This window comes from Pleurodeles waltl, chromosome 7 (assembly GCF_031143425.1).
Source record: "Pleurodeles waltl isolate 20211129_DDA chromosome 7, aPleWal1.hap1.20221129, whole genome shotgun sequence".
NCBI classification, from domain to species: domain Eukaryota; kingdom Metazoa; phylum Chordata; class Amphibia; order Caudata; family Salamandridae; genus Pleurodeles; species Pleurodeles waltl.
The window spans coordinates 556614171-556636500 of record NC_090446.1 but is presented as its reverse complement, the minus strand read 5'-3'; the positions used below and the strand labels follow the sequence as shown (position 1 = coordinate 556636500).

General features: G+C 46.8%; 1 protein-coding gene across 1 annotated transcript in view; it reads right to left on the bottom strand.

Annotated features, from left to right (window-relative positions):
• The window catches only part of LOC138304334 (uncharacterized), a 510987-nt gene that overhangs the window by 18275 nt on the left and 470382 nt on the right, over nucleotides 1-22330 (bottom strand). The window contains exon 9 of the mRNA XM_069244299.1: nucleotides 19503-19595. Coding sequence (XP_069100400.1) covers nucleotides 19503-19595 — 93 coding nt within the window. The remainder of the gene's footprint in view (nucleotides 1-19502; nucleotides 19596-22330) is intronic.

The window sequence follows — 22330 nt, the reverse complement described above, 5'->3', positions numbered from 1 at the left end:
GACACCCCAGAACCTACAGGGGAAAAAGTGGGCAAACTTGGGCACCTACCTGAGCTGACCCATTGGCAGCTGGAAGGCGACCCCTAACAAGGAGGAGTTCTGCACAGCGCAGAAAGAATACAGTGCTCATGGGGGTCTTCTGAAAAAGGCCAAAGCCCAGGCAGTTGGTGACATCTCTGGATCTCACCTGATCTACTGGGAGAATGATCTCCTGCATAGTGATCCTAAGTTTGCTGAACCTGGGGCCGCCCATGTGCTGGTGGTACCCCAGTGTTTCCGAGCCTTCCTACTGGGTCTGGCTTCTGATGTGCCACTGACAGGTCATTTGGGACAGGACAAGACCTTTGACAAGCTTGTCACCAACTTTTATTGGCCCCAAATGAGAAAGTCCTCAGAAGCGTTTTGCAGGACATGTCAAACCTGCCAGACGAGTGGCACATCTGGAAAGAGGTACAAGGCTCCTCTTCAACCGTTTCCTGTCGTGAACACCCCTTTTGAGCGGGTGGGCATTGACATAGTGAGGCCTCTGGATCCCAAGACTTCCATAGGCATCAGGTTTATCCTAGTCTTGGTGGATCATGCCACCAGGTATCCAGAAGCTATGCCTGGGCCAGGCTTTGCACAAAGGAATTTTGCAAATAGTGCACAGAGACCTCAGGACGCAAAGAAGATGCAGTGCACATGAGTACTGTCATTCTCCTGTCGTTCTGGGGGAAGGCAAGGTCTTCCCTCCTCCAAATTGGGACAGCAGGACCTCAAGACAGTCTGTGTCGATGGGGTCCACCCTATGTGTTTCTAGGAGCAAACTTGTCGCTGTGAGAGGAGTCCAGGAGCACCAGTCATCGACTTAGGTGACTCCATCACCCCACAGGAGATTTCTTCTGTCCTTCTGGTGCAGGATGAAGGCAGGGAGTCCTCAGAGCATGCACACCATGAATACTGTTGCAGTTGCTAGCTGGAGCTAAAGTTGCAGAAGAAAAGTATCCCTTGTGGATACTTTGTTGATGTTACAGCGATTCCTGGAGGAGGCTGCGGTTGATCTGAGGTCAGATGATGAAGTAGTAGTTGCAGAGGATTCCTGCTGGAAACGTGCAAGTAGAATCTGAAGAGAACCCACAGGAGAGACACTAAATAGCCCTGAGAGTGGGATTGGATACCTTATCAGGTAAGGACCTATCAGGAGGGGTCTCTGATGTCACCTGCTGGCACTGGCCACTCAGAGCCCTCCAGAGTGCCCCCACACCTTGCAAGATGGCTGAAGTCTGGGATACTCTGGAGGAGCTTTGGGCACCACCCCTGGGGTGGTGATGGACAGGGGAGTGGTCACTTCCCTTTCCTTTGCCCAGTTTCACGCCAGAGCAGGAGACAAGGGGTCCCTGAACTGTGTAGACTGGTTTATGCAGGGAGCGCACCATCTATGTCTTTCAAAGCATTTCCAGAGGCTGGGGAGGCTACCCCTCCCCAGCCTGTAACACCTATTTCCAGAGGGAGAGGGTGTAACACCCTGCTCCCAAAGGAAATGCTTTGTTCTGCCTTCCTGGGACTGAGCTCCTCAGACCTCAGGAGGGCAGAACCCTGTCTGTGAGGTGGCAGCAGCTGTAGCTGCAGTGCAAGCCTTGGAGAGCTGGCTTGGCAGTACTGGGGGTCCATAGTGGAGCCCCCAGGATGCATTGAATTGGCTCTCCAATACCAGATTTAAAAGGGGGGAAAATTCCATGATGTTAAACACCTTACAAGGCCACATTTGGAGTTACCATTGTGAAGCTACATATAGGTATTGACCCATATGTAGTGCACATGTGTAATCGTGTCCCCACACTCACAAAGTCCCAGGAAATGGCCCTGAACTATGTGGGGGCACCTTTGCTAGTGCAAGGGTGTCCTCACACTTAGTAACTTTGCACCTAACCTTCAGCAAGAGAAGGTTAGACATATAGGTGACTTATAAGTTACTTAAGTGCAGTGAAAAAGTGTGTGCACTATTTCATGCAGGCTACAATGACAGGCCTGTGGAAGGGTTTGTCTGAGCTTCTTCTGGGCGGCAAAAGAAATGCTGGAGCCCATAAAGATCTTCTGGAACCCCAATGCCTTGGGTACCTAGGTACCATATACTAGGAACTTATAAGGGGGGGTCCAGTGTGCCAATTGAAATTGGTAATTGAAGTCACTAGCCTACAGTGACAAATTTATAAGCAAAGAGAGCATAAGCACGGAGGTTCTGATTAACAGAGCCTCAGTGACACAATGAAGCACTATACAGACACACACAGTAGGCCATAAACTATGAGCACTGGGGTCCTGACCAGCAGGACCCAGTGAGACAGGCAAAAACATACTGACATACAGGTAAAAGTGGGGGTAACATGCCAAGAAAGATGGTACTTTCCTACAAAAATGAGCTAGATGCTGTAGGAGGGAATTCCACTCTGCCTGTTGCTTTGTTGTGCTGGCGTGCTGCTTGCTGCTTCTTTCCTGGGAGTGAAAGGAATGGACTTGGCTTTCTACATTCTGCTTTCTAAGGTTCTCCAGCTTGCCTCCTGTGAAGAAGTCTAAGGGCCATCAAAGACTGGCAGCGCCTGGGCTCTCTTGCTGAGAGTCTTGACTTGTCATGTGGTGCCAAATCCAGTTCCTGGGCCCTTGGAAATGAGCTCTGGTACTGAGAATAAACTAAACACATCGATTCCAGAGTGACTTTGGAACCGGCGTGTTCTCAGACTCCGTTCAGCTGTCTGCACCGGAGCCATGGTCCCCGCTGAGTGCAATGGCCTGCAACACCGGCCCGATGCCTCCACAGCACCTCTGAACTCACGCCACAGCGTGAGTCCTAAGTGCTGTGTCACTTTTGACCCCATGGTGTGATTGCAACACTGCAAAGTCAATGCCTCACATCTTGATCTGCTAGATTCATCAACCTCTCCTTGTCGTAAGGAACCAACACCTCGCCACTGACGCGGTATCACCTCCCCTACAGTCATAAGGAACTGAAGCCTCACCTCCCCTGCTTAGCAGTAAGGAACCAACACCTCATCTCCCTGACAGCAGTAAGGAACCAGCGCCACACCGGCTCCAGCAACACCTCACCTCCCCGACACCATGCAACGTCTTTGTTTACTGATTGTTTTCCAAGGTACCGTACCCGGGGAAGATACTGTACCCTTGGAAGATGATGCTAATGTACACATGGACAGGATGACAGAAGAAAATAGGGGGGAGAGAGAAAAAGGAAACACTCAGTCAATTATTGCACCAACACCTCAGTTGGCATACACAGCACCGTCACATACAGGGATCAGGCTTGAGCACTATGCATTGCCCTGCCAGTGATTTGGCTAGATGTCACGGCAAGAGGAGGGCCACACACCACCAACTGCACCCCTCCTGGTACCCACAAAGCCCTGACTGACATGGAATGCTAACAAGCTAGGTTACCTGCATTTGCCATACACCCATTACCCTTGAGCTGAATCACGCTGCAATGTTTGGCCCACAACCCAGATCCCATGCCACCTGCCAATTATTGTAATAATGCCCACTGTACTCACCCCCTTGTGGCTGCTGTGATTCCCTCAAGTGCCCATCCAGCCCTGGGTAGGCCACAGCTAGTATGCGGTCCATCAGGGGGGTCCGGTCTGACGGGCACCCCTTCCTCATTGAGAGGCCATCCCCAGCTGGCCCTCCGCGGTCTTCCGTGCCAAGCGTCTCAGGTCCTCCCACTGTTTCCGACAGTGGGTGCTCTGCCTGTCATAGACCCCCAGGGTCCGCACGGCCTTGGCGATGGCACACAATAATCCCTTCTTTTGATGGGTGCTGACCTGCAGAGGTAATACAGACAGGAGGACATCATTACACATTCAATCCAGCCTGTCACACATATGGCCCACCAATCCTGATTCCGTCACCATTGGCACACACATCGGCCAGCGCATACCATGTACACCCCCCTGATTACACAATGCTTGCACACACATCTCCATGCATCCTTCACACATGCATCTTGCCCAAGGTGTACTCACCTGTTGGTCTGGAGGCCCATACAGCAGTCCGTACTGGGGTAGGACCCCATCCACAAATCGCTCCAACACCTCCCAAGTGAAGGCAGGGGCCCTTTCTCCGGTCACATGGGCCATGGTAGGTTACAGACACAGGTTACAGCAGCACACGCAGTGTAGGTGTTCTCCTGTTGAAGGTCAGGAAACAAGTGAGGAATCAGATAGATAATGGCAGTCACGTCCACGGCTGTGTACACCGTCACCGCCAGCGCAGATCCCCATTGGCCACTGTACTCCATAGAGCCCAATATTATCCAGTGAGGAATTGCACTGCACTTTCCGGCACAACGCCCAACGTCAGCGTAGTTACCTCATGTCCACCTTTCCCTACATACAGGACAGGCAGTTGCCATTTCATGGTGGGGGACAACGGTCATATCAAACTTAACTGCGTTATGGCCTAAATTAGCACATATCTCGCCATTCCCACTGTCCCATCAAATAAATGCACTATGTACACTGAGGTTGGGGTTCCATTGTTAAAATTTTACAGCCTACTTAGTCTTGTGTCCCTTAGATACCTACCAATGCGGATAAATAGGAGGAGGAGACATACCCCCGTGTACAGACTCCTTGTGGACTTGGCTACACTGGAGGACAGGCACATTATACTCACCTATAGACTGGACAGGGCCACAATCACAGAGCTGTGTGCACAATTGGAGCCTGACCTGATATATGCTATCTGTCATCCGACTGGGATCCTCCCTCTTGTGCAAGTGCTATCAGTGCTCCATTTCCTGGCAACTGGTTCTTTCCAAGTGACAGTGGGCTTGGCAGCAGGAATGTCACAGCCAATGTTCTCAATCGTGCTGGCAAGAGTTTTGTCTGCCCTGGTCAAACACATGTGCAGCTACATAGCTTTCCCCTAGGTGGAAGATCTGGCCACTGTGAAGGCCAGATTCTTTGCAATGGGACATATACCCAATACTGTTCGGGCCATTGACGGTACACATTTTGTGTTAGCCCCCCCACCCCGCCAGAATGAAGAGGTGTTCAGGAATCAGAAGAGTTTTCACTCACTGAATGTGCAAATGGTGTGCCTGGCGGACCAGTACATCTCCCACATTAATCCTAAGTATCCTGGGTCGGTGCATGATGCCTTTGTTCTGAGGAATAGCAGCATCCCAAATGTGATGGCCCAACTACAGAGGCACAGGGTGTGGCTAAAGGTGAGCCATGGTCCCACCCACTGTATGTTAGTGTATGCCTTCAGGTGTCATCCCCAAATCATTGTGTGAAGCTAAATGTTGTCCCTCAATAATTGCAGGTGACTCTGGGTACCCAAACCTTTTGTGGCTGCTGACCCCTGTGAGGAATGCCAGGACAGGGGCTGAAGAACATTATAATGAGGCACATGGGCGAACCAGAAGGATCATCGAGAGGACCTTCGGGTTCCTGAAGGCCAGGCTCATGTGCCTTCAGGTCAATCCCTGTGCTACTCACCCGGGAAGGTCTGCCAGATAGTAGTGGCATGCTGCATGTTTCACAACCTGGCCCTTACACGGCATGTACCCTTTCTGCAGGAGGAGGAGACTGGAGATGCCCCTGTGGCAGCAGTGGACCCTGAGGACAGTGAGGATGAGGAGGCTCAGGATGAGGATGAGGACAACAGCACATCAGTTATCCATCAATACTTCCAATGACACACAGGTGAGACAGTGCAATTGACTGACTATTGATGGATTCTGTGTGGCTGTAGCATGATGGCATTAACGTCCATTGCATCACAACTTACCGTCATCTATGGCTTGTCATTTTACAGATGTTGGTGACATAAGAACTGTGTACTGATGTGATGACTACAGACAGCTACAGGTCCTTATTTCTATGCTCTCACAGTGTTCAGATCATTTTCACTACATGTGACTGCTTCCATCAAAGCACATTTTCAAAACATAAAATAATAGTAGTCAAGTTGTGTTCAAGGGTGTTTATTGTAGTGCTATGAAATTGAGGGAAAAGTGCAATGGAATAGGGTGATGATGAAGAAAATTCTAGGTTATTTTTTCCTGTCTGTTTGTAGCACAATTCCAGTGTCCAAGGGGCCACAGGAAGGGGAGCAAAGGCAGTTAAAAGTGGACAAGATGACTTTGTGGGACACAAGGAGGACAATCAGGAGAGTCTCATTTCCTGGTGGTGTTCTTGGCAAGTGTCTCTGGGTTCTGTCTGGCTCGCAGGGAACGTTTGCGGGGTTGTTCACCTTCAGCAGGGGGAGGTGTGCTGGTGGCCTGTAGGTCCTGTGGCGGGGCCTCCTGGCCACTAGCTGCATCGGAAGTGGATTGCTGGTCAATGGATTAGCTATTGGTAGGGGCCCGCTGCTGTGCTGATGCCTCCCTCATGATGTTGGCCATGTCTGCCAGCACCCATGCAATGGAGATCAAGGTGGTGTTAATGACCTGCAAGTCCTCCCTGATCCCCTGATACTGTTCCTCCTGCAGCCTCCTGTTCTCCTGCACATTGTCAAGGATCTGGCCCATCGTGTCCTGGGAATGTTGGTAGGCTCCCAGGATCTCATTGAGTGCCTCCTGGAGAGTCAGTTCCCTGGGCCTGTCCTCCCTCTGGCGCACAGCGGTCCTCTCAGTGTCCCTGTTGGCCTGTGCCTCTGTCGCCTGAACGGTGTGCCCACTGCCACTGGCCCCAGGTCCCTGATTGTCTTGAGTATGTGGTGTGGACTGGGGTCCCTGTACAGGTGGGCACACTGCTGATTGACATGTCCTGGGGACAGAGGTGTGGGTACACTGGGTGGGTGCTGTGGTGTTGGATATTGATGGGGGAGGCTCTGTGGTGGACTGTGAGTGGGCTTGGGTGACCAACTGTCCAGTGGTCCCAGATGAGCCAGGTTTTTGGTCCAGATCCTGAAGTCCAGAGTTACTGTCATCACTGGGGGCATCTTCTGTTGGGGGACCGGATAGCATTGTGGGGGGGTGGAGTTGGGTGATGGGAGTAAAGGTGAGGGGGTGTGATGGCATGCAGGTATGGGGGCTGATAAGTTGTAAATGTTGACTTACCAGTGTCCAGTCCTCCGGCTACTCCAGCGAGTCCCTCAGGATGCAGTTGTGCCAAAACTTGCTCTTCCCATGCTGTGAGCTGTGGGGGAGGAGGTGGGGGTCCACGCCAGTTCTCTGTATGACGAGCTGGTGCCTTGCTGCCACGGAACGTATCTTCCCCCGTAGGTCGTTCCACCTCTTCCTGATGTCGTCCCTTGTTCTTGGATGCTGTCTCACGGCGTTCACCCTGTCCAGGATTCTAAGCAATAGCTCCATATTCCTGGCAATGGATATCTGCTGTACCTGTGCTCTAAACAGCTGTGGGTCTAACCTGACAATTTCCTCCATCATGACCCTTAACTCTTCATCATTGAAACAGGGGTACCTTTGTGGGGACGTGGGTGTTGTTTGGTGTGTGTTGGTGAGAGTGTGTTGTGTAATGCGGTGGGGTGTGTGATGTGGTGTGCGTGAGGGATGTATGGGTGTGTGTCTAGTTATCTCTGTGCTGTTCGTGTCAATCACCTGGCACTAATTGTTGTTTGTAGAGGGTTGTGGGTAATGTGGGTGTGTGTTTTATAGTGCTGTGGGTGTGCGTGTGGTGTGTGTATGATTGTCAGGTGTGCGTTTTTAGTATTGGCCAATATGGTGTTGTTTTGTATGTGGGTGCCATACTGAGCGCGGTGGTATGTACTGACAATGGTTTACTGCCATTGAATGTTCGCAGTGGTGATTCATGGGTCACAATGTGTTGGGCGTTGTTCTGTTGGCGTAACGGTATTGGTGTTGGTACCAGCACTTTAGCACTGACCTTTTGGGCTGGCGGATTTATGTATGTGGCAGTATTCTGTCGGATTGGTGTGTCTGTGTCATAATATGGCGAACGGATATTCGCCACCGCGGCGGTATGTTGGCGGCCGTCACTGCGGCTGTAGGCAGGATTTACCGCCAATGTCATAATGAGGGCAAAAGTGTTTTTATGAAGTTTAAATAAAAAAAAAAAATTCACACCCACAGTAAAGAAAATATTGTGCATTAGGAATTATACCTGCTGTATAGAATTAATTAAAAGTAATTTGAATCTATTTTTCAGATTTATAGATTTTTACCATCACAGTATACTTATTTATATCCTTAACTATTTCAAATAATTTAATTTAAAAAAAAATCCTGTTTGGTTTTATTTTAAGTCCACACTTCTATTATTTTCAATGGTAGGGTGTTGCAGATCCAGTGACTGGCCATATGTGATGCTGCACTTTAATCAGCTCTGAGCCGGAGTAATTTACTAATGTTTTGTGTGGCTTAGTGGCTCTAGTAACTTTAGAAGTGCAGTTTGTGAATAGCAATGGACTTACTCTTTTGTGGGTGGTTTCATGCCCCTCCATAAACCCCTCTCTAAACTCCTTACTCTTCCCAATCCTCTTCCATTTAGTAGTTAGTGTGCCCGGGTTCCAGCCACTCATTGGTCCCTCTCATATTGACTAACTAGTAGTACACTTACACATCTGAGGATCTCCCCATACAAAAGATAGGAGAGGAGATTTACACTCCTAGGTTTGTGACTAGTATTTGGTGGCATTTAGTAGTATTTTTGTAGTACTGCTAAACCTGAACAAAATCCAAAGTGCCGTTTTATGAATAGGCCCCACAGCACTTCCTTCAAACAGTGTGCTTAAGGTGTGACATATGAAAAAGAGTGCAGCTCTTTTAATTACATTGAGTAAGTGAGAGTGTGTGTCAATGACTGAGGATCACATTTATAATAAGCCTTGGCAAAACCAGTATGTCTTGCTCTGGGACATTTGGTTAGACACCTTTACACAATGCTGCCCTTCATTGGAGGAAAACTTTTCCTGATGCTATGCAGTATCAATAAAAAAATAAATAGAAAAAAAGCACAATGGTAGCATTCTTCTGCTAGAATGCAAATACATCACAATGCATGTGCATGCCTTCAGAATGCCACATGTGCTATTTTCTTCGATTTTTAAATAAAGGTCCAAAATGGCAGACACTACTTGGGTAAATAAAAGAATAAAGTTTGCACAAAAAAGGACCACAGGAGATAGGAGGAGAGGAGGAGCACGTGGGGGAACCAGTGGCCTTGGGAGGTGGGGAAAAGGAGGATATGAGGTAGAGAGCAACAAGGTTGTGGGAGAGAGAGAGCAACCCAAAGGGAAAAGCACATGATGGAGTTGCGTGTGAAGGCAGAAGAACATGGAACATGGTGGTTATAGAAGAGGTACACAAGAGAAAGAGCAGCACACAAGGGTAACACAATCAGAGGTAGCTGGGGAGACACACACAATGTAGAGAACAACATTGTGCACCGGAGAGCACACGAGGGAGCAAGCAAGAAAACAGATGCATTCTTCAGGAGTGCTTAATGAAAAGGAAAAAAGTAGTCCCCTCAAAGTGAGCAGTGGAAGTACACATCTGCCCAATCAAGAAGATTGTAAAAAGGCTATATCTTCAGGGTAGGGAGAAACAGAAGATGGGCAAGTCAAGTCACCAAACTAAAAGGAAATGATAGTGACAAAAAAGTCAACCAATTGTAAGCAAAGGTAAGCAATGAGTAGGATTTAAGTCCCAGTACATTCTTCATAGTAAGCTTAACATAAAATACTGAACTTAGTCAAACATGCAATGTTTTAGTTTGTCAAATAAGGCTCTTATCTTAAAAAAGCCTGACTGACTGTGGCTAATGTGGGTAATACGTTAAGTAACATTTCCTGAAATGTAATTTCTTAGTATTTTTGGAAAATCTTTAGACCTTTTCTTCAAATTTATGTATTTGTTTTTAGATTTTCTTATTTGAACTTTTTGGCTTGCTTTATTACTTTTTGTAAGGACATTCTCTGTCTACCTAAAGAAGTGGAAGGTGTCATATATAAGTAAAGTATTAACAGAAATAACTTCTGGGCCTTGAGTCATAGACCAGCTTGTGTAGGATAGGTAGTTGCGAAGATGTTGTACTGCTTTATAGCATTCTTAGCTTTCCCCTACAGCTTCTTCCTGAGAAAAAACCTTGCACAAACTAGATTCACAATCCTGACCTGCCTATTTATGTTGGTTACTGGGACAGACTGACACTGCGACCCATCCAAGTGGATGGTAGTGCTGCTGGTGCAAGAGCATTCTACTAAGGTGTGAGCAGGATGGATGTTGATGAAGATGTGCTGTGAGTGTATTGACAATGGCATCATGTGTGGCATCCTGATCTCATTCACCTGCACTAATAAAACTAAAAGAACTGTGAGCAAAATTAAAATAAGCTCATCAAAAAATATCAACTAAAATACATAAGAACCTGATGGATTTCGGAGTGGCTTCTCACTATGGCACCTCCATCGCTACTCAATTCCGAAATCAGCTCTCAGGAGAGGGAACTGAAATTCAACCCTCAAAATGTTGCCCCTCAGGTGTGGAAAAGTTGGGACCACTGTTGGTTGTCACTGTAGTGCAAGAGATTGGCACTTCCCACAGAGTCAGAAAGATGGTGGGACCAGAGTGAGCCGACTGAGCCCTGTCTCTTGGGTTCATTTTGCAAATTCAGATTAGTGGCTGTGTTGAGGGATCTAAGGGGCTTATGGTAGAAACAGCACCTGTTGGTCTTCCTTGTTTCTGCACACATGTGGGGCTGTGACATGAGAGGTAAAGAGAGCAGAAACACAAGAGAGAACATATTGGGGCTTGGCAAGTAAGTTTAAGAGACTACTCCTTGCTGTGAACATTGGATGAGCCACGAGGTCTATAATATATACAGAGCCTGTGAGTATGCCTTGAAATAGTTGAAGCAGAAGCAGGTAAAAGCCAGGTCAGACCTTTTATGTTTTGAGGTTGCAGCCCCCCCTGGGGAGCCTAGCAATAAGTCATCATTTTGCTGTAAAGAGGGAGGTCAATCACTGGGAGAAAAGGAGTCTTACCCCTACAGCTTCTTCCTGAGAAAAAACCTTGCACAAACTAGATTCACAATCCTGACCTGCCTATTTATGTTGGTTACTGGGACAGACTGACACTGCGACCCATCCAAGTGGATGGTAGTGCTGCTGGTGCAAGAGCATTCTACTTAGGTGTGAGCAGGATGGATGTTGATGAAGATGTGCTGTGAGTGTATTGACAATGGCATCATGTGTGGCATCCTTTACAGCAGAGGTCTCCAAACTTTTTAATGCCGCGCCCCCCCAGTTGGAAAATAAAAATCATTGCCCCCCCCCTCAGAATTTTTCACAATTATTTTATTAAGATGGAAATGTTTAAATATGTCTAAACCTATTTAAACATTGCAGTTATGTACTGTTACCTTTTTAAAACTGCAATAGCATGCTTCTGCTTAAAACAAAGGCCTGTTATTTGTATAATATTTATTTTGGCCAGAGGCTGGGGTCCCCCCTGGGAACACTTGAGGCCCCCCAGTTTGAAGACCTCTGCTTTACAGTCTCTGAATAGAAGTCAACATTGGGAGAATCAATATCCCATTTCCCTGCTGTCACTGTTGTAGATGAAGTCTCAAGTAGGGGAGAGAGACTTTTCTGCTCATCCTGCAAAGCAGCATGCCAGCAATCCAAGTGGTGTGTCACCTCTATGAAATAAAAAATGTGACCACCCACCACTTTACCCCCTGTACAAGTGTATCTCACTTCCTGAAAGTAAAGCTTCTGCCTGGACCTGAGCTGTCTGTATGTTAAAGTGCCTCTAGGCCAATGACGCTTTTGGCGCTGGTTCAGTGATGCAGATTGCTCCTCTGTTTCCTGCCACAGGATCCATAGGTGCAATTGCTTGCACCAGAGGCTGCTTTCCCTCAGCAGCTAGCTTACAGTATAGCTGATGCTGCGTCCTCCCACTCCACGTACCATTCAAGACTTATCATTGCCTTTTACTCAGCCAGCAGTTGTTTAGACATACTTAAGCTCTCTGATGTCTCCCATGTCTGCTCTCTGCTATTCCTCCTGATCTCATTCACCTGCACTAATAAAACTAAAAGAACTGTGAGCAAAATTAAAATAAGCTCATCAAAAAATATCAACTAAAATACATAAGAACCTGATGGATTTCGGAGTGTCTTCTCACTATGGCACCTCCATCGCTACTCAATTCCGAAATCAGCTCTCAGGAGAGGGAACTGAAATTCAACCCTCAAAATGTTGCCCCTCAGGTGTGGAAAAGTTGGGACCACTGTTGGTTGTCACTGTAGTGCAAGAGATTGGCACTTCCCACAGAGTCAGAAAGATGGTGGGACCAGAGTGAGCCGACTGAGCCCTGTCTCTTGGGTGCATTTTGCAAATTCAGATTAGTGGCTTTGTTGAGGGATCTAAGGGGCTTATGGTAGAAACAGCACCTGTTGGTCTTCCTTGTTTCTCAACACATGTGGGGCTGTGACATGAGAGATAAAGAGAGCAGAAACACAAGAGAGAACATAGTGGGGCTTTGCAAGTAAGTTTAAGAGACTACTCCTTGCTGTGAACATTGGATGAGCCACGAGGTCTATAATATATACAGAGCCTGTGAGTATGCCTTGAAATAGTTGAAGCAGAAGCAGGTAAAAGCCAGGTCAGACCTTTTTTGTTTTGAGGTTGCTGCCCCCCTGGGGAGACTAGCAATAAGTCATCATTTTGCTGTAAAGAGGGAGGTCAATCACTGGGAGAAAAGGAGTCTTACATCATGAAAACTCTGAGGGCTAGAGGAGAGTGACAAGGCATTTTGAGGTAACGATTTAATTTAGGAGAGTGACACTAAAATTCTACTCTAACTGCATCACTCATACGAAGTGAGAAATGGGCAAACGGACCACTGTATAAGGGAATTGGAGAGCAAATTCAAAAGAGGGTGAGCAAAGTCTGTATGTAAACCAGAATGTTGAGGAGTGTGCAGTGGCCATAAAATATCTTCTAAAGATAAATGTGGAATAGCTAGAGAATAACACAATTCAAGCCTTATGTTAGAAATAGGATTTCTGGCTGGCTAGGTTATGCACCTAAGCCAGACATCACCCACCCCTCTAGTCAGTGTGAGTAACTTACACACCAAAGATAACCTGTGCTCACCCACGGTAGCTTGGCACAGAGGAGTCAGACTTATCCTCAGAGGTCATGTGTGAGGCGCTTGCACAACAAACTCACACCAGTGGCACAATAAAATACACCACAAAAAGACTCCACACAGGATTATGAAAAAAATATGATATCTATATTGTAAATACATATCTTAGACCAAACATGACATAATTATGAATATTGTGCACATAGTACTTGTTATTGTGACACAGTAAGAACCATCATGATAAACACCACGACATCAGTGCATCCTTGGGGCATGAAATATATCTGAAAAACGACACATCAGTATCAGTGAAATACATGAATTATCACAAAATGTATGGATCACACAGTAACGTTATCAGAATCCAAACAATAATAGTTCCACATAGTTACCAGGACCCCTGCACTCCTACTAGTTGGGTTACAGTAATTTTGAGATAGCTGGGTGGAAATAAATATATTTAGGAGATCGAGTAGGCTACGGAGCCCCTACGTATCTATCACATGTAATGAAATAGTTCTCCCATCACCACCAGGAATATCTATGAAGTATACAAAAGCTTTGTTCGCATCTCTTAGATGCTGTATGGTCACCTGGAATACCGGACTGCAGCACAGTATTAGGTTTGAGGTAAATCCTTTATAGTATTGCACCAGCTCCAATGACCCAATCAGTATGGAGAAGAGTCTCCTAAGCACTTGTGCTGAAGTGAGAACCTCCTCCCCTGGCCTCCGTGATCAATGTACCCGCTCTGGCACTGCCAGGAGTTCCCAGGCCGTGCCCTTGGTAAAGAGATACGTTGGGGGCACGCACCAACTTCAGGAGGGCAGGCAGAAAATCTTCACCTTCCTCGTGTGACGATCTGACCTGGGGCAGCTGCAGTGGTTGCGTGTGGCAACTGCTAGGAGGGCCAAGTAGTGATTGTCCTTGTTGGGGGGGGGCGGCACGCAGCGCTCCCAGCAATGCTGTGGCCTTCGAGACTGAGGTGCAGCTGCCTGCAAACGAGCAACGCGTCTAAGGTCGTTCTCTTCCCGGCTAAGCCATGTTACTTTGGCTGCGGCCGGGGAGTCCCAGTTTAGACGGGCAACAAACATTGGTGACCGAACATAGCTCAGCATGCATGGCGCGAGAAGAAAGACTGCTGACTTAAGGGCTCGCTCCACACGCTAGGGTAATACGTTTCCTCTGAAAATTGTCCAGACAGTGGAGTGGCCCTAAGGAGCCCAAGTGAAACACTCCCCCTGCACTGATGGACCGCTCACCATGTGCTATAGTTGTAAGGAAGAAAGCACTCCTCATGCGCTAAGTAAGAACTTGTTCCAGTGGGGTGCCCACATAAAGAAGGAGGAGAGAGGCCATCACCAGTCCCTGGGAGAACACTTACAGGGGGCACCAGAAATGCAGCAGGCCAGCACAACAGGGAGTTAGTGCAAGTGGCGGTTCCTCCTGGCAGTCCAGCGCTGCCAAGGAGATCCAAAGTCAGGGAGCAGCAAGCAGCAGGGCAACAAGCAGAAAAGCAATCCAGAGAGTCCTTTGTGCCATCCAGCAAATAGCAGGCAGCAGGGCAACCACAGAAGAGCAGTCCAGATAAGTCCTTTGTGCAGTCCAGCAGTCCTTCTGACAGAGTTTTGAAATTATGGGGTCAGAGCCCCTGTACGTTTACTCCAGGTGCCCTGCTTCTAGAATGTGGGAGATGTTTTTAGCCAGATCTGACCAGTTCCAAGAATTTCCCTAATCTGGCTCTGGATATCAGTAGGGGGGAAACAAGTCCTTTGTGTGAGGGCAGGACACAGCCTATTCAAGTGTAAAATGTGAACGCCCTCTGCCTCTCCCAGAACAAGAAGACCATCAGTATGTAGATTAATGCAGATCTAACCCTCTTAAACCGAACCCCCCTGACTGATGGCTGTCTGGAGAGTATGCACAGAGTGGAGCTGTCACCATGCCCTAAATATGGATTGGAGTCAGGCTGCAAAGCACTAGAGTCATAAGCACAGAGAAATGCACACTTTCTAAAAGTGGCATTTCTAAAATAGTAACGTAAATCTACCTACACCAGTAAGCAGGATTCCTCACTAACATTCCAACCATACCAAACATGCCGATGCTACTCCTTACAGATCAGAAATGACCACTTAGGCATATAAAAGGGAATTCCCAAAGCAAACCTATGCAAGAAGTACCACTCACAGTAGTGAAAATTAAATAGGCTGTTTGTCAGTACTAGGACATGTAACATATAAAAATATGGGCCTGATTACAACTTTGGAGGACGCTGTTAATCCGTCCCAAATGTGACGGATATACCACCTACCGTATTACGAGTTCCATAGGATATAATGGACTCGTAATACGGTAGGTGGTATATCCGTCACATTTGGGACGGATTAACACTGCCCTCCAAGGTTGTAATCAGGCCCTATATGTCCTACCTTTTACATGCACAGCACCCTACCCATAGGGCAATGTAAGGCCTACCTTTGGGATGACTTAGGTGTAGTAAGAAGGGAGCTTAGGCCTTGACAAGTAGTTTGACTTGCCAAATCAATGTGGCAGTAAACTGCGCACGCAGGCACTGCAGTTTGAAAGGCTATGTCTGTGGGTGGTGTATTCTGTGCTGCCGGTCCACCAGTAGCCCTTAATTTACAGGCCTTGGTTATATCTTATACTACTTTACAAGGGACTTACAGTTAAATTAAAGACACCAAATGGGTGTAAACCAATTATACCAAGTTTTAGGGTAGAGAGCACATGCACTTTAGCATTGATTAGCAGTGGTAAAGTGTCCAGAGTCCTAAAGCAAACAAAAAAAGGATCAGAAAAATAGGAGGGGCAGTGCAAAAAGTTTGGGGATAACCTTGCAGAAAAGGCAATTTTGAACACCCCAGAATTTTGGAGCCCCCTGCTTCAGCTGATCATTCAACCCTGAAAACAAAGGTTCAACAATTTCTTAACACTGAGGTGCTTAACGTGTTGGCAGAGGAACCAATGCAGATAATGCACATCGTGCATCTAAGCACCAGTGGTCCTCTTGAGGCCAATATTAACGTAGGATCTGTGCAGATGATTTGAACTTCTCACTTCATGGAGAGCTGATCACTAAGGTGGTGACAAAAAGGAAAAACCTGATGGCTGGCGATAGCAGAATCCATATCTCTGCATATAAGAGCCACACTGCCTTCGTGCAAAGCCAAGAACTGAAGAGCATTCCTAAAGATATGGTGGCCTTGGGTGTGGAGCCATTACTGTGGTTTTGATTTTAATGATATCGACATGGTTTTCTCATCAATGATGGGGCAACAATGATCAATGGTGTAAGTATGAGTGATCAAAGATACTACGAGTTGCTAAATGATATTTTCTAACACAATTGATACATGGATTTGAGGTAGTAATATAAACTCTGAAGGGTTAACTTAGATTTCATCTGACATGCTGATTGACACTATCCCAACTTCCACGTTGCACTTTTAGGGATTTCCTTTTTAGCTATTTCTGTGCTTTCTTGCCTTCCAATGTAGAGGTTTCTTCTGATCATTTCTGTTCTTTCTCGATATATGTATATACATTCATATATATATGCATTTGTTATAACTATAATATATTGTCAAAAAGCTTTATCTTTGCATATGCTTTTTCCACTAGCTGTGAGAACCCGGGGAGTATGCAAAATATCTGTTTGCCTCAGAAGAATATTTAGTTGGGTCATTCGATCAATGAATTTGGAAGAGCAAACAGTCACAAGGGCCCATATTTATACTTTTTGACGCTAAACTGCGCTAACGCAGTTTAGCGTCAAAAAATTTAGCGCCGTCTAACGCCATTCCGAAGCGCCATGCGGGCGCCGTATTTATGGAATGGCGTTAGCCGGCGCAAGCGGACCGGCGCTGCCTGGTGTGCGTGGAAAAAAACCACGTAGACCAGGCAGCGCCGGCGTAGGGGGAAAATGGCGCTAGGGCGTCTTAAAATGGCGCAAGTCGGGTTGACGCTAAAAAATCGTCTTAACCCGATTAGCGCCATTTTTTCGACGCCCAGACGCCATTTAAATGACTCCTGTCTTAGTAAAGACAGGAGTCATGCCCCCTTGCCCAATGGCCATGCCCAGGGGACTTATGTCCCCTGGGCATGGTCATTGGGCATAGTGGCATGTAGGGGGGCACAAATAAGGCCCCCCTATGCCACCCAAAAAAAATTGAAAAATAACAAAAATTATACTTACGTGAACTTACCTGAATGTCCCTGGGGTGGGTCCCTCCATCCTTGGGTGTCCTCCTGGGGTGGGCAGGGGTGGCAGGGGGGGTCCCTGGGGGCAGGGGAGGGCACCTGTGGGCTCATTTTGAGCCCACAGGCCCCTTAACGCCTACCCTGACCCAGGCGTTAAAATGTGGCGCAAATGCGGGGTTTTTTGACCCGCCACCTCCCGGGCGTGATTTTTGCCCGGGAGTATAAATACGACGCATTTGCGTCGCCGTCCTTTTTTTAGACGGGAACGCCTTCCTTGCATCTCATTAACGCAAGGAAGGCGTTCACGCTAAAAAATGACGCTCTTTGCCAATACTTTGGTGCTAGACGCGTCTAACGCCAAAGTATAAATATGGCGTTAGTTTTGCGCCGAATTTGCGTCGAAAAAAACGACGCAAATTCGGCGCAAACGGAGTATAAATACGGGCCTAGATTTGCCTTTGTTCCTGTCTATGGCACCAGTGATTTGATTGTGAATACTAAATACAATACGTAATCATACAAATGTAATTACCAAGGTAAACAAAGACACCTATAATAAACGGAGACCTAAAGAGAACACAAATAATTGAATACATAAACATAACACATAAACCAAGAACGCACCAAGTGAAGTGAAGTGTCGAAGGGGAGTAGGGGCTTCGCCTCTCACGATTAAAGGAAGGAGATTAAAGAAGAGTATCACCTAGCAATTAATGTGAAAAAAAGTATTAAGGGCCTAATTAAGAGTTTGGCGGATGGAAAAGCCCATCTGCCAAACTCCCGACAGGGAGGCTGCCGCCTTTGTGGAAACCACCCCACCGGAGTTATTAAGAGTTTCCCACTAGGTCGGGGGGCGGAAGCCGCAGTTTACGCCTGCCGGCCTAGCGGGAAACAGGCTACAGCATTTTCTCTGTCTCATAATCGAGCCGGCGACAATGCTGTAGCCTGCAGGGTGCACCAGCAAAGCAGACAGTGAACACTGTGACGGTGCTGGGCAGGGGGGGCCCTGCACCTCTTCTCTGCAAGCCTTTTCAAAGGCTGGTGGAGAACAAGGTTGTAATCCACAGGGCAAGCATGCAGCGCTGCCCTGGCAGATTATGATCTCCACCACCAGCAGGCCGCCGGGATCATGGTCTGACCGCCAGGGTTTTAGGGCCAGATGTAGCAAGGGTTTAGCGAGTCGCAACCGGCGAAAATCGCTGTTTGCGAGTCGCTAAAGCCACTTTGCTATGTAGAAATGCATTTTGCGAGTCGGAACCGACTCGCAAATAGGAAGGGGTGTTCTCGCAATGCTATGCATTTTCATTTGTGACCGCGATTGCGGTCACAAATGAAAGCGCAGTTACCATCCACTTGAAGTGGGGGACCCCTTCCCCTTTGTGTCTGGCAAAAAAATAATTTTTCAGGGCAGGCAATGGTCCAATGGACCACTACCTGCCCTGAAAAATAACGAAACTAAAGGTTTCTTTTTTTTTTTCAAAGTGCAGCTCGTTTTCCTTTAAGGAAAACGGGTTGCACTTTGAAAAAAAAAGACTGCTTTATTTAAAAGCAGTCACGGACATGGTGGTCTGCTGTTCCCAGCAGGCCACCATCCCCGTGAGTGCCCTGAATCGCTATGGGGTCGCAAATTGCGACCCACCTCATTAATATTAATGAGGTGGGTCTTTGCGACCCCATAGCGACTCGCAGACGGTGTCTGAGACACCTTTCTGCATTCCAAATTGCGAGTTGCAATTTGCGAGTCGCTGGGACTCGCAAATTGCAACTCGCAATTTGGAACGTTGCTACATCTGGCCCTTAATGTGGCGGTCGGACCGTCGCAAGAGCGCCTGTCCTGAACACCACCGCAAGTGGGGGCGGTCTGAAGACCGCCACACTCATAATAAAGCCCTTAGTCCGACTTCCAAATCTGGATGTATACTGCTTCCATCTCCAGCTGCCTAGTACCATCAAAAAGTGGGACTAGCTGATTGTGCCTCAAATGACACTGGACCATTTGGCACTTATGTAAACTGTCAATTATTAATTTTATGTCATTGGTAATTTTTGAACCCAGTAAAATGCTGATGTATACGCTTCTAATTAGATTTGTGATCGTATGTAATTATTGATGTTTAGCTCATGATACATGGCATTGAGTAGAAGACAAGGTCATTTGAAAAATGTCGTCCTAATACATTTATCGCATAAAACTACTTGCCTGGATCACGTGAAACACACAGAGGAGAAGATTTGAACTTTTGCAGTTTTCCATCATCTTTAATGGATTCCAACTTCTGTGTGTCAGAATATCCTAAAACAAGAAAGTAATAATTGTATGGTTAGTGCCCTGCTCAAAATATGTGGCCTCCCACCTTATTGTGAGATATTCTGATTGCACAACATCATTTATTTTACTTTCACTTTCATTAGGAATCTTTCTGTTGAGTTTCTGGTGACACTGAGAGTGACAGTAACACAAACCATTACAGTAATATGTGTTGTTCTATGCTTCAAACAGGAGACACGTTCCTAATTGCAAAACTGGTACAGTATGTTTACATTTCACTGTTCATTCTGACACCAGACAAAAAAGTCCACATGTAGATATCCATTATTCCTTTTTAAAAGTATGCAATATGGAAAATATATTAAAAAAACATAAAAGTAAAGGTTTGGCCCAGCGGCCCACTCGAGCACACCACTATTCACGTTGAAGCGTACTTCGGGCCGTATTTATACTCTGGTTGCGCCGAATTTGCGTCGTTTTTTTCGACGCAAATTCGACGCTAAACTAACGCCAACTAACGCCATATTTATACTATGGCGTTAGACGCTTCGGGCGCCAAAGTGCCCGGAGTGTGCGTCATTTTTTAGCGTGAACCCCTTCCTTGCGTTAATGATATGCAAGGGAGGCGTTCCCGTCTTAAAAAATGACTCCCAGGCCTTTACGTGGTATTTATACTCCCGGGCAAAAGAGACGCCCGGGAGTGGGCGTGGCCAAAAACGGCACATTTGCGCCGCTTTTTAACGCCTGGGTCAGGGATGGCGTTAAGGGACAAGTGGGCTCAAAATGAGCCCAGAGTGCCCTCCCCTGCCCCCAGGGACCCCCCCCTGCCACCCTTGCCCACCCCAGGAGGACACCCAAGGACGGAGGGACCCATCCCATGGACATTAAGGTAAGTTCAGGTAAGTATTTTTTTTTTTTTTTTTTGTGGCATAGGGGGGCCTGATTTGTGCCCCCCTACATGCCACTATGCCCAATGACCATGCCCAGGGGACAGAAGTCCCCTGGGCATGGCCATTGGGCAAGGGGGCATGACTCCTATCTTTACAATGATAGGAGTCATGTTGATGGGGGATGGGCGTCGAAAATAAATGGCGCAAGTCGGGTTACGATGATTTTTTCGACGTAACCTGACTTGCCCCATTTTAAGACGCCCATGCGCCATTTTCCCCCTACGCCGGCGCTGCCTGGTGTACGTGGTTTTTCTCGCGCACACCAGGCAGCGCCGGTCTGCTTGCGCCGGCTAACGCCATTCAATAAATACGGCGCCCGCATGGCGCTTCAGAATGGCGTTAGCCGGCGCTAATCTTTTTGGCGCAAAACTGCGATAGCGCAGTTTAGCGTCAAAAAGTATAAATATGGGCCTTCGTCTCAGGCAGATGTGCATATGTGATCTGGCTAAATGCAATCACTCTCACAGCAAGTCAGCCAATGTATGAAGTGGGCCCACACATTGCCCCGTAGTCTGTGGTGTGCAGGGTGAAAGCAAAATGTGAATGATGATTGAACAGAGCTATGAATGAAAAGGGGTGACCAATAACCCCTGCATGAATGAATGTATATAAAAATAATGTGGCTTGATAACACGTTTTTTAGAGCAATTGTATTGATGAATACACTTCGACATAGGTATTACTAAAGAGTAAAGATCAAAATCAAGCTTATTACCAAAATACAGCAAAAAAGTGACATACAACTTTTACTGCATCATACATTGCATGTAACAATTACTTTACAAAAGGCAACATTTGTTCTGTGTGTTTTAAAATAAATGCACATACAACGCCATGCTTAAACCATATAGGCATATGTGCAGAGTGTAATATTCTATTATCATTGCCGAAGGAGAGTAGGGGCTTCGTCTCTCATGACTCACGCCCCTCTCCACATTCAGTAGTGGTAATTAATAGCATATTTCACTCTACACAACTACATCTGTGCTCTCTCTCTCTCTCTCTCTCTCTCTCTCTCTCTCTATATATATATATATATATAAAGCCTATCTATTGATATGGCCGAAAGGCATAAAACCACTAAAATTCACCAGTTGTGGTTAGCAATGTACATGACCCACGTCATAACATTTTATTCAATGTTGATGATGGTTTTAGCATGGTATTTGTCAGAAGTCTGAATCTGCAACTTGTTTGCTTCTTTGCTTTGTAACCGCATTTTTTTCTGTATGTTTTTTTTCATTACATACATATTTAAGAACCCACGTGGCACAGATCCTTTGACCATATGCAGTGGGGCTTGGGTGCTTTGCAGTCAAACCACTGCGGATGAACAAACCCTGGTCACATAAATTGCTTGTCACCTTTCAGGAATTCGCATTCTTCTCCTCTCTGGGGTATGTCAAAACTTTACAAACTAAAGATTCTTATGCAGAATGATCAGCGCGAATAGGCCTTGAAGTTGTTGCCACTTCTACTACTTCACCTTCCTGATGTAACTCAGCCCTTGACTGACACCTACTGCTTCCTGGTTATACCCAGTTTGTTGTGTTGATTTTAGTCTCACCAGTAGCTTCCCTCGCTCAGTTTCAGGCGCGAAAGTGAAAATGCGGTCCTGTAAAGCAGCGGTTCCCAACCTTTTGACTTCTGTGACCCCCAATTTATCATTACTGGAACCCGGGGACCCCCACTAAATCATTATTTGAATCTGGGGACCTCCCACAGAGCTATTACTGAAAGCTAATCTGTTAATATTGTTTAATTTTCTAAGCAGTCGCGGACCCCCTGAGGAGGCTTCACGGACCCCCA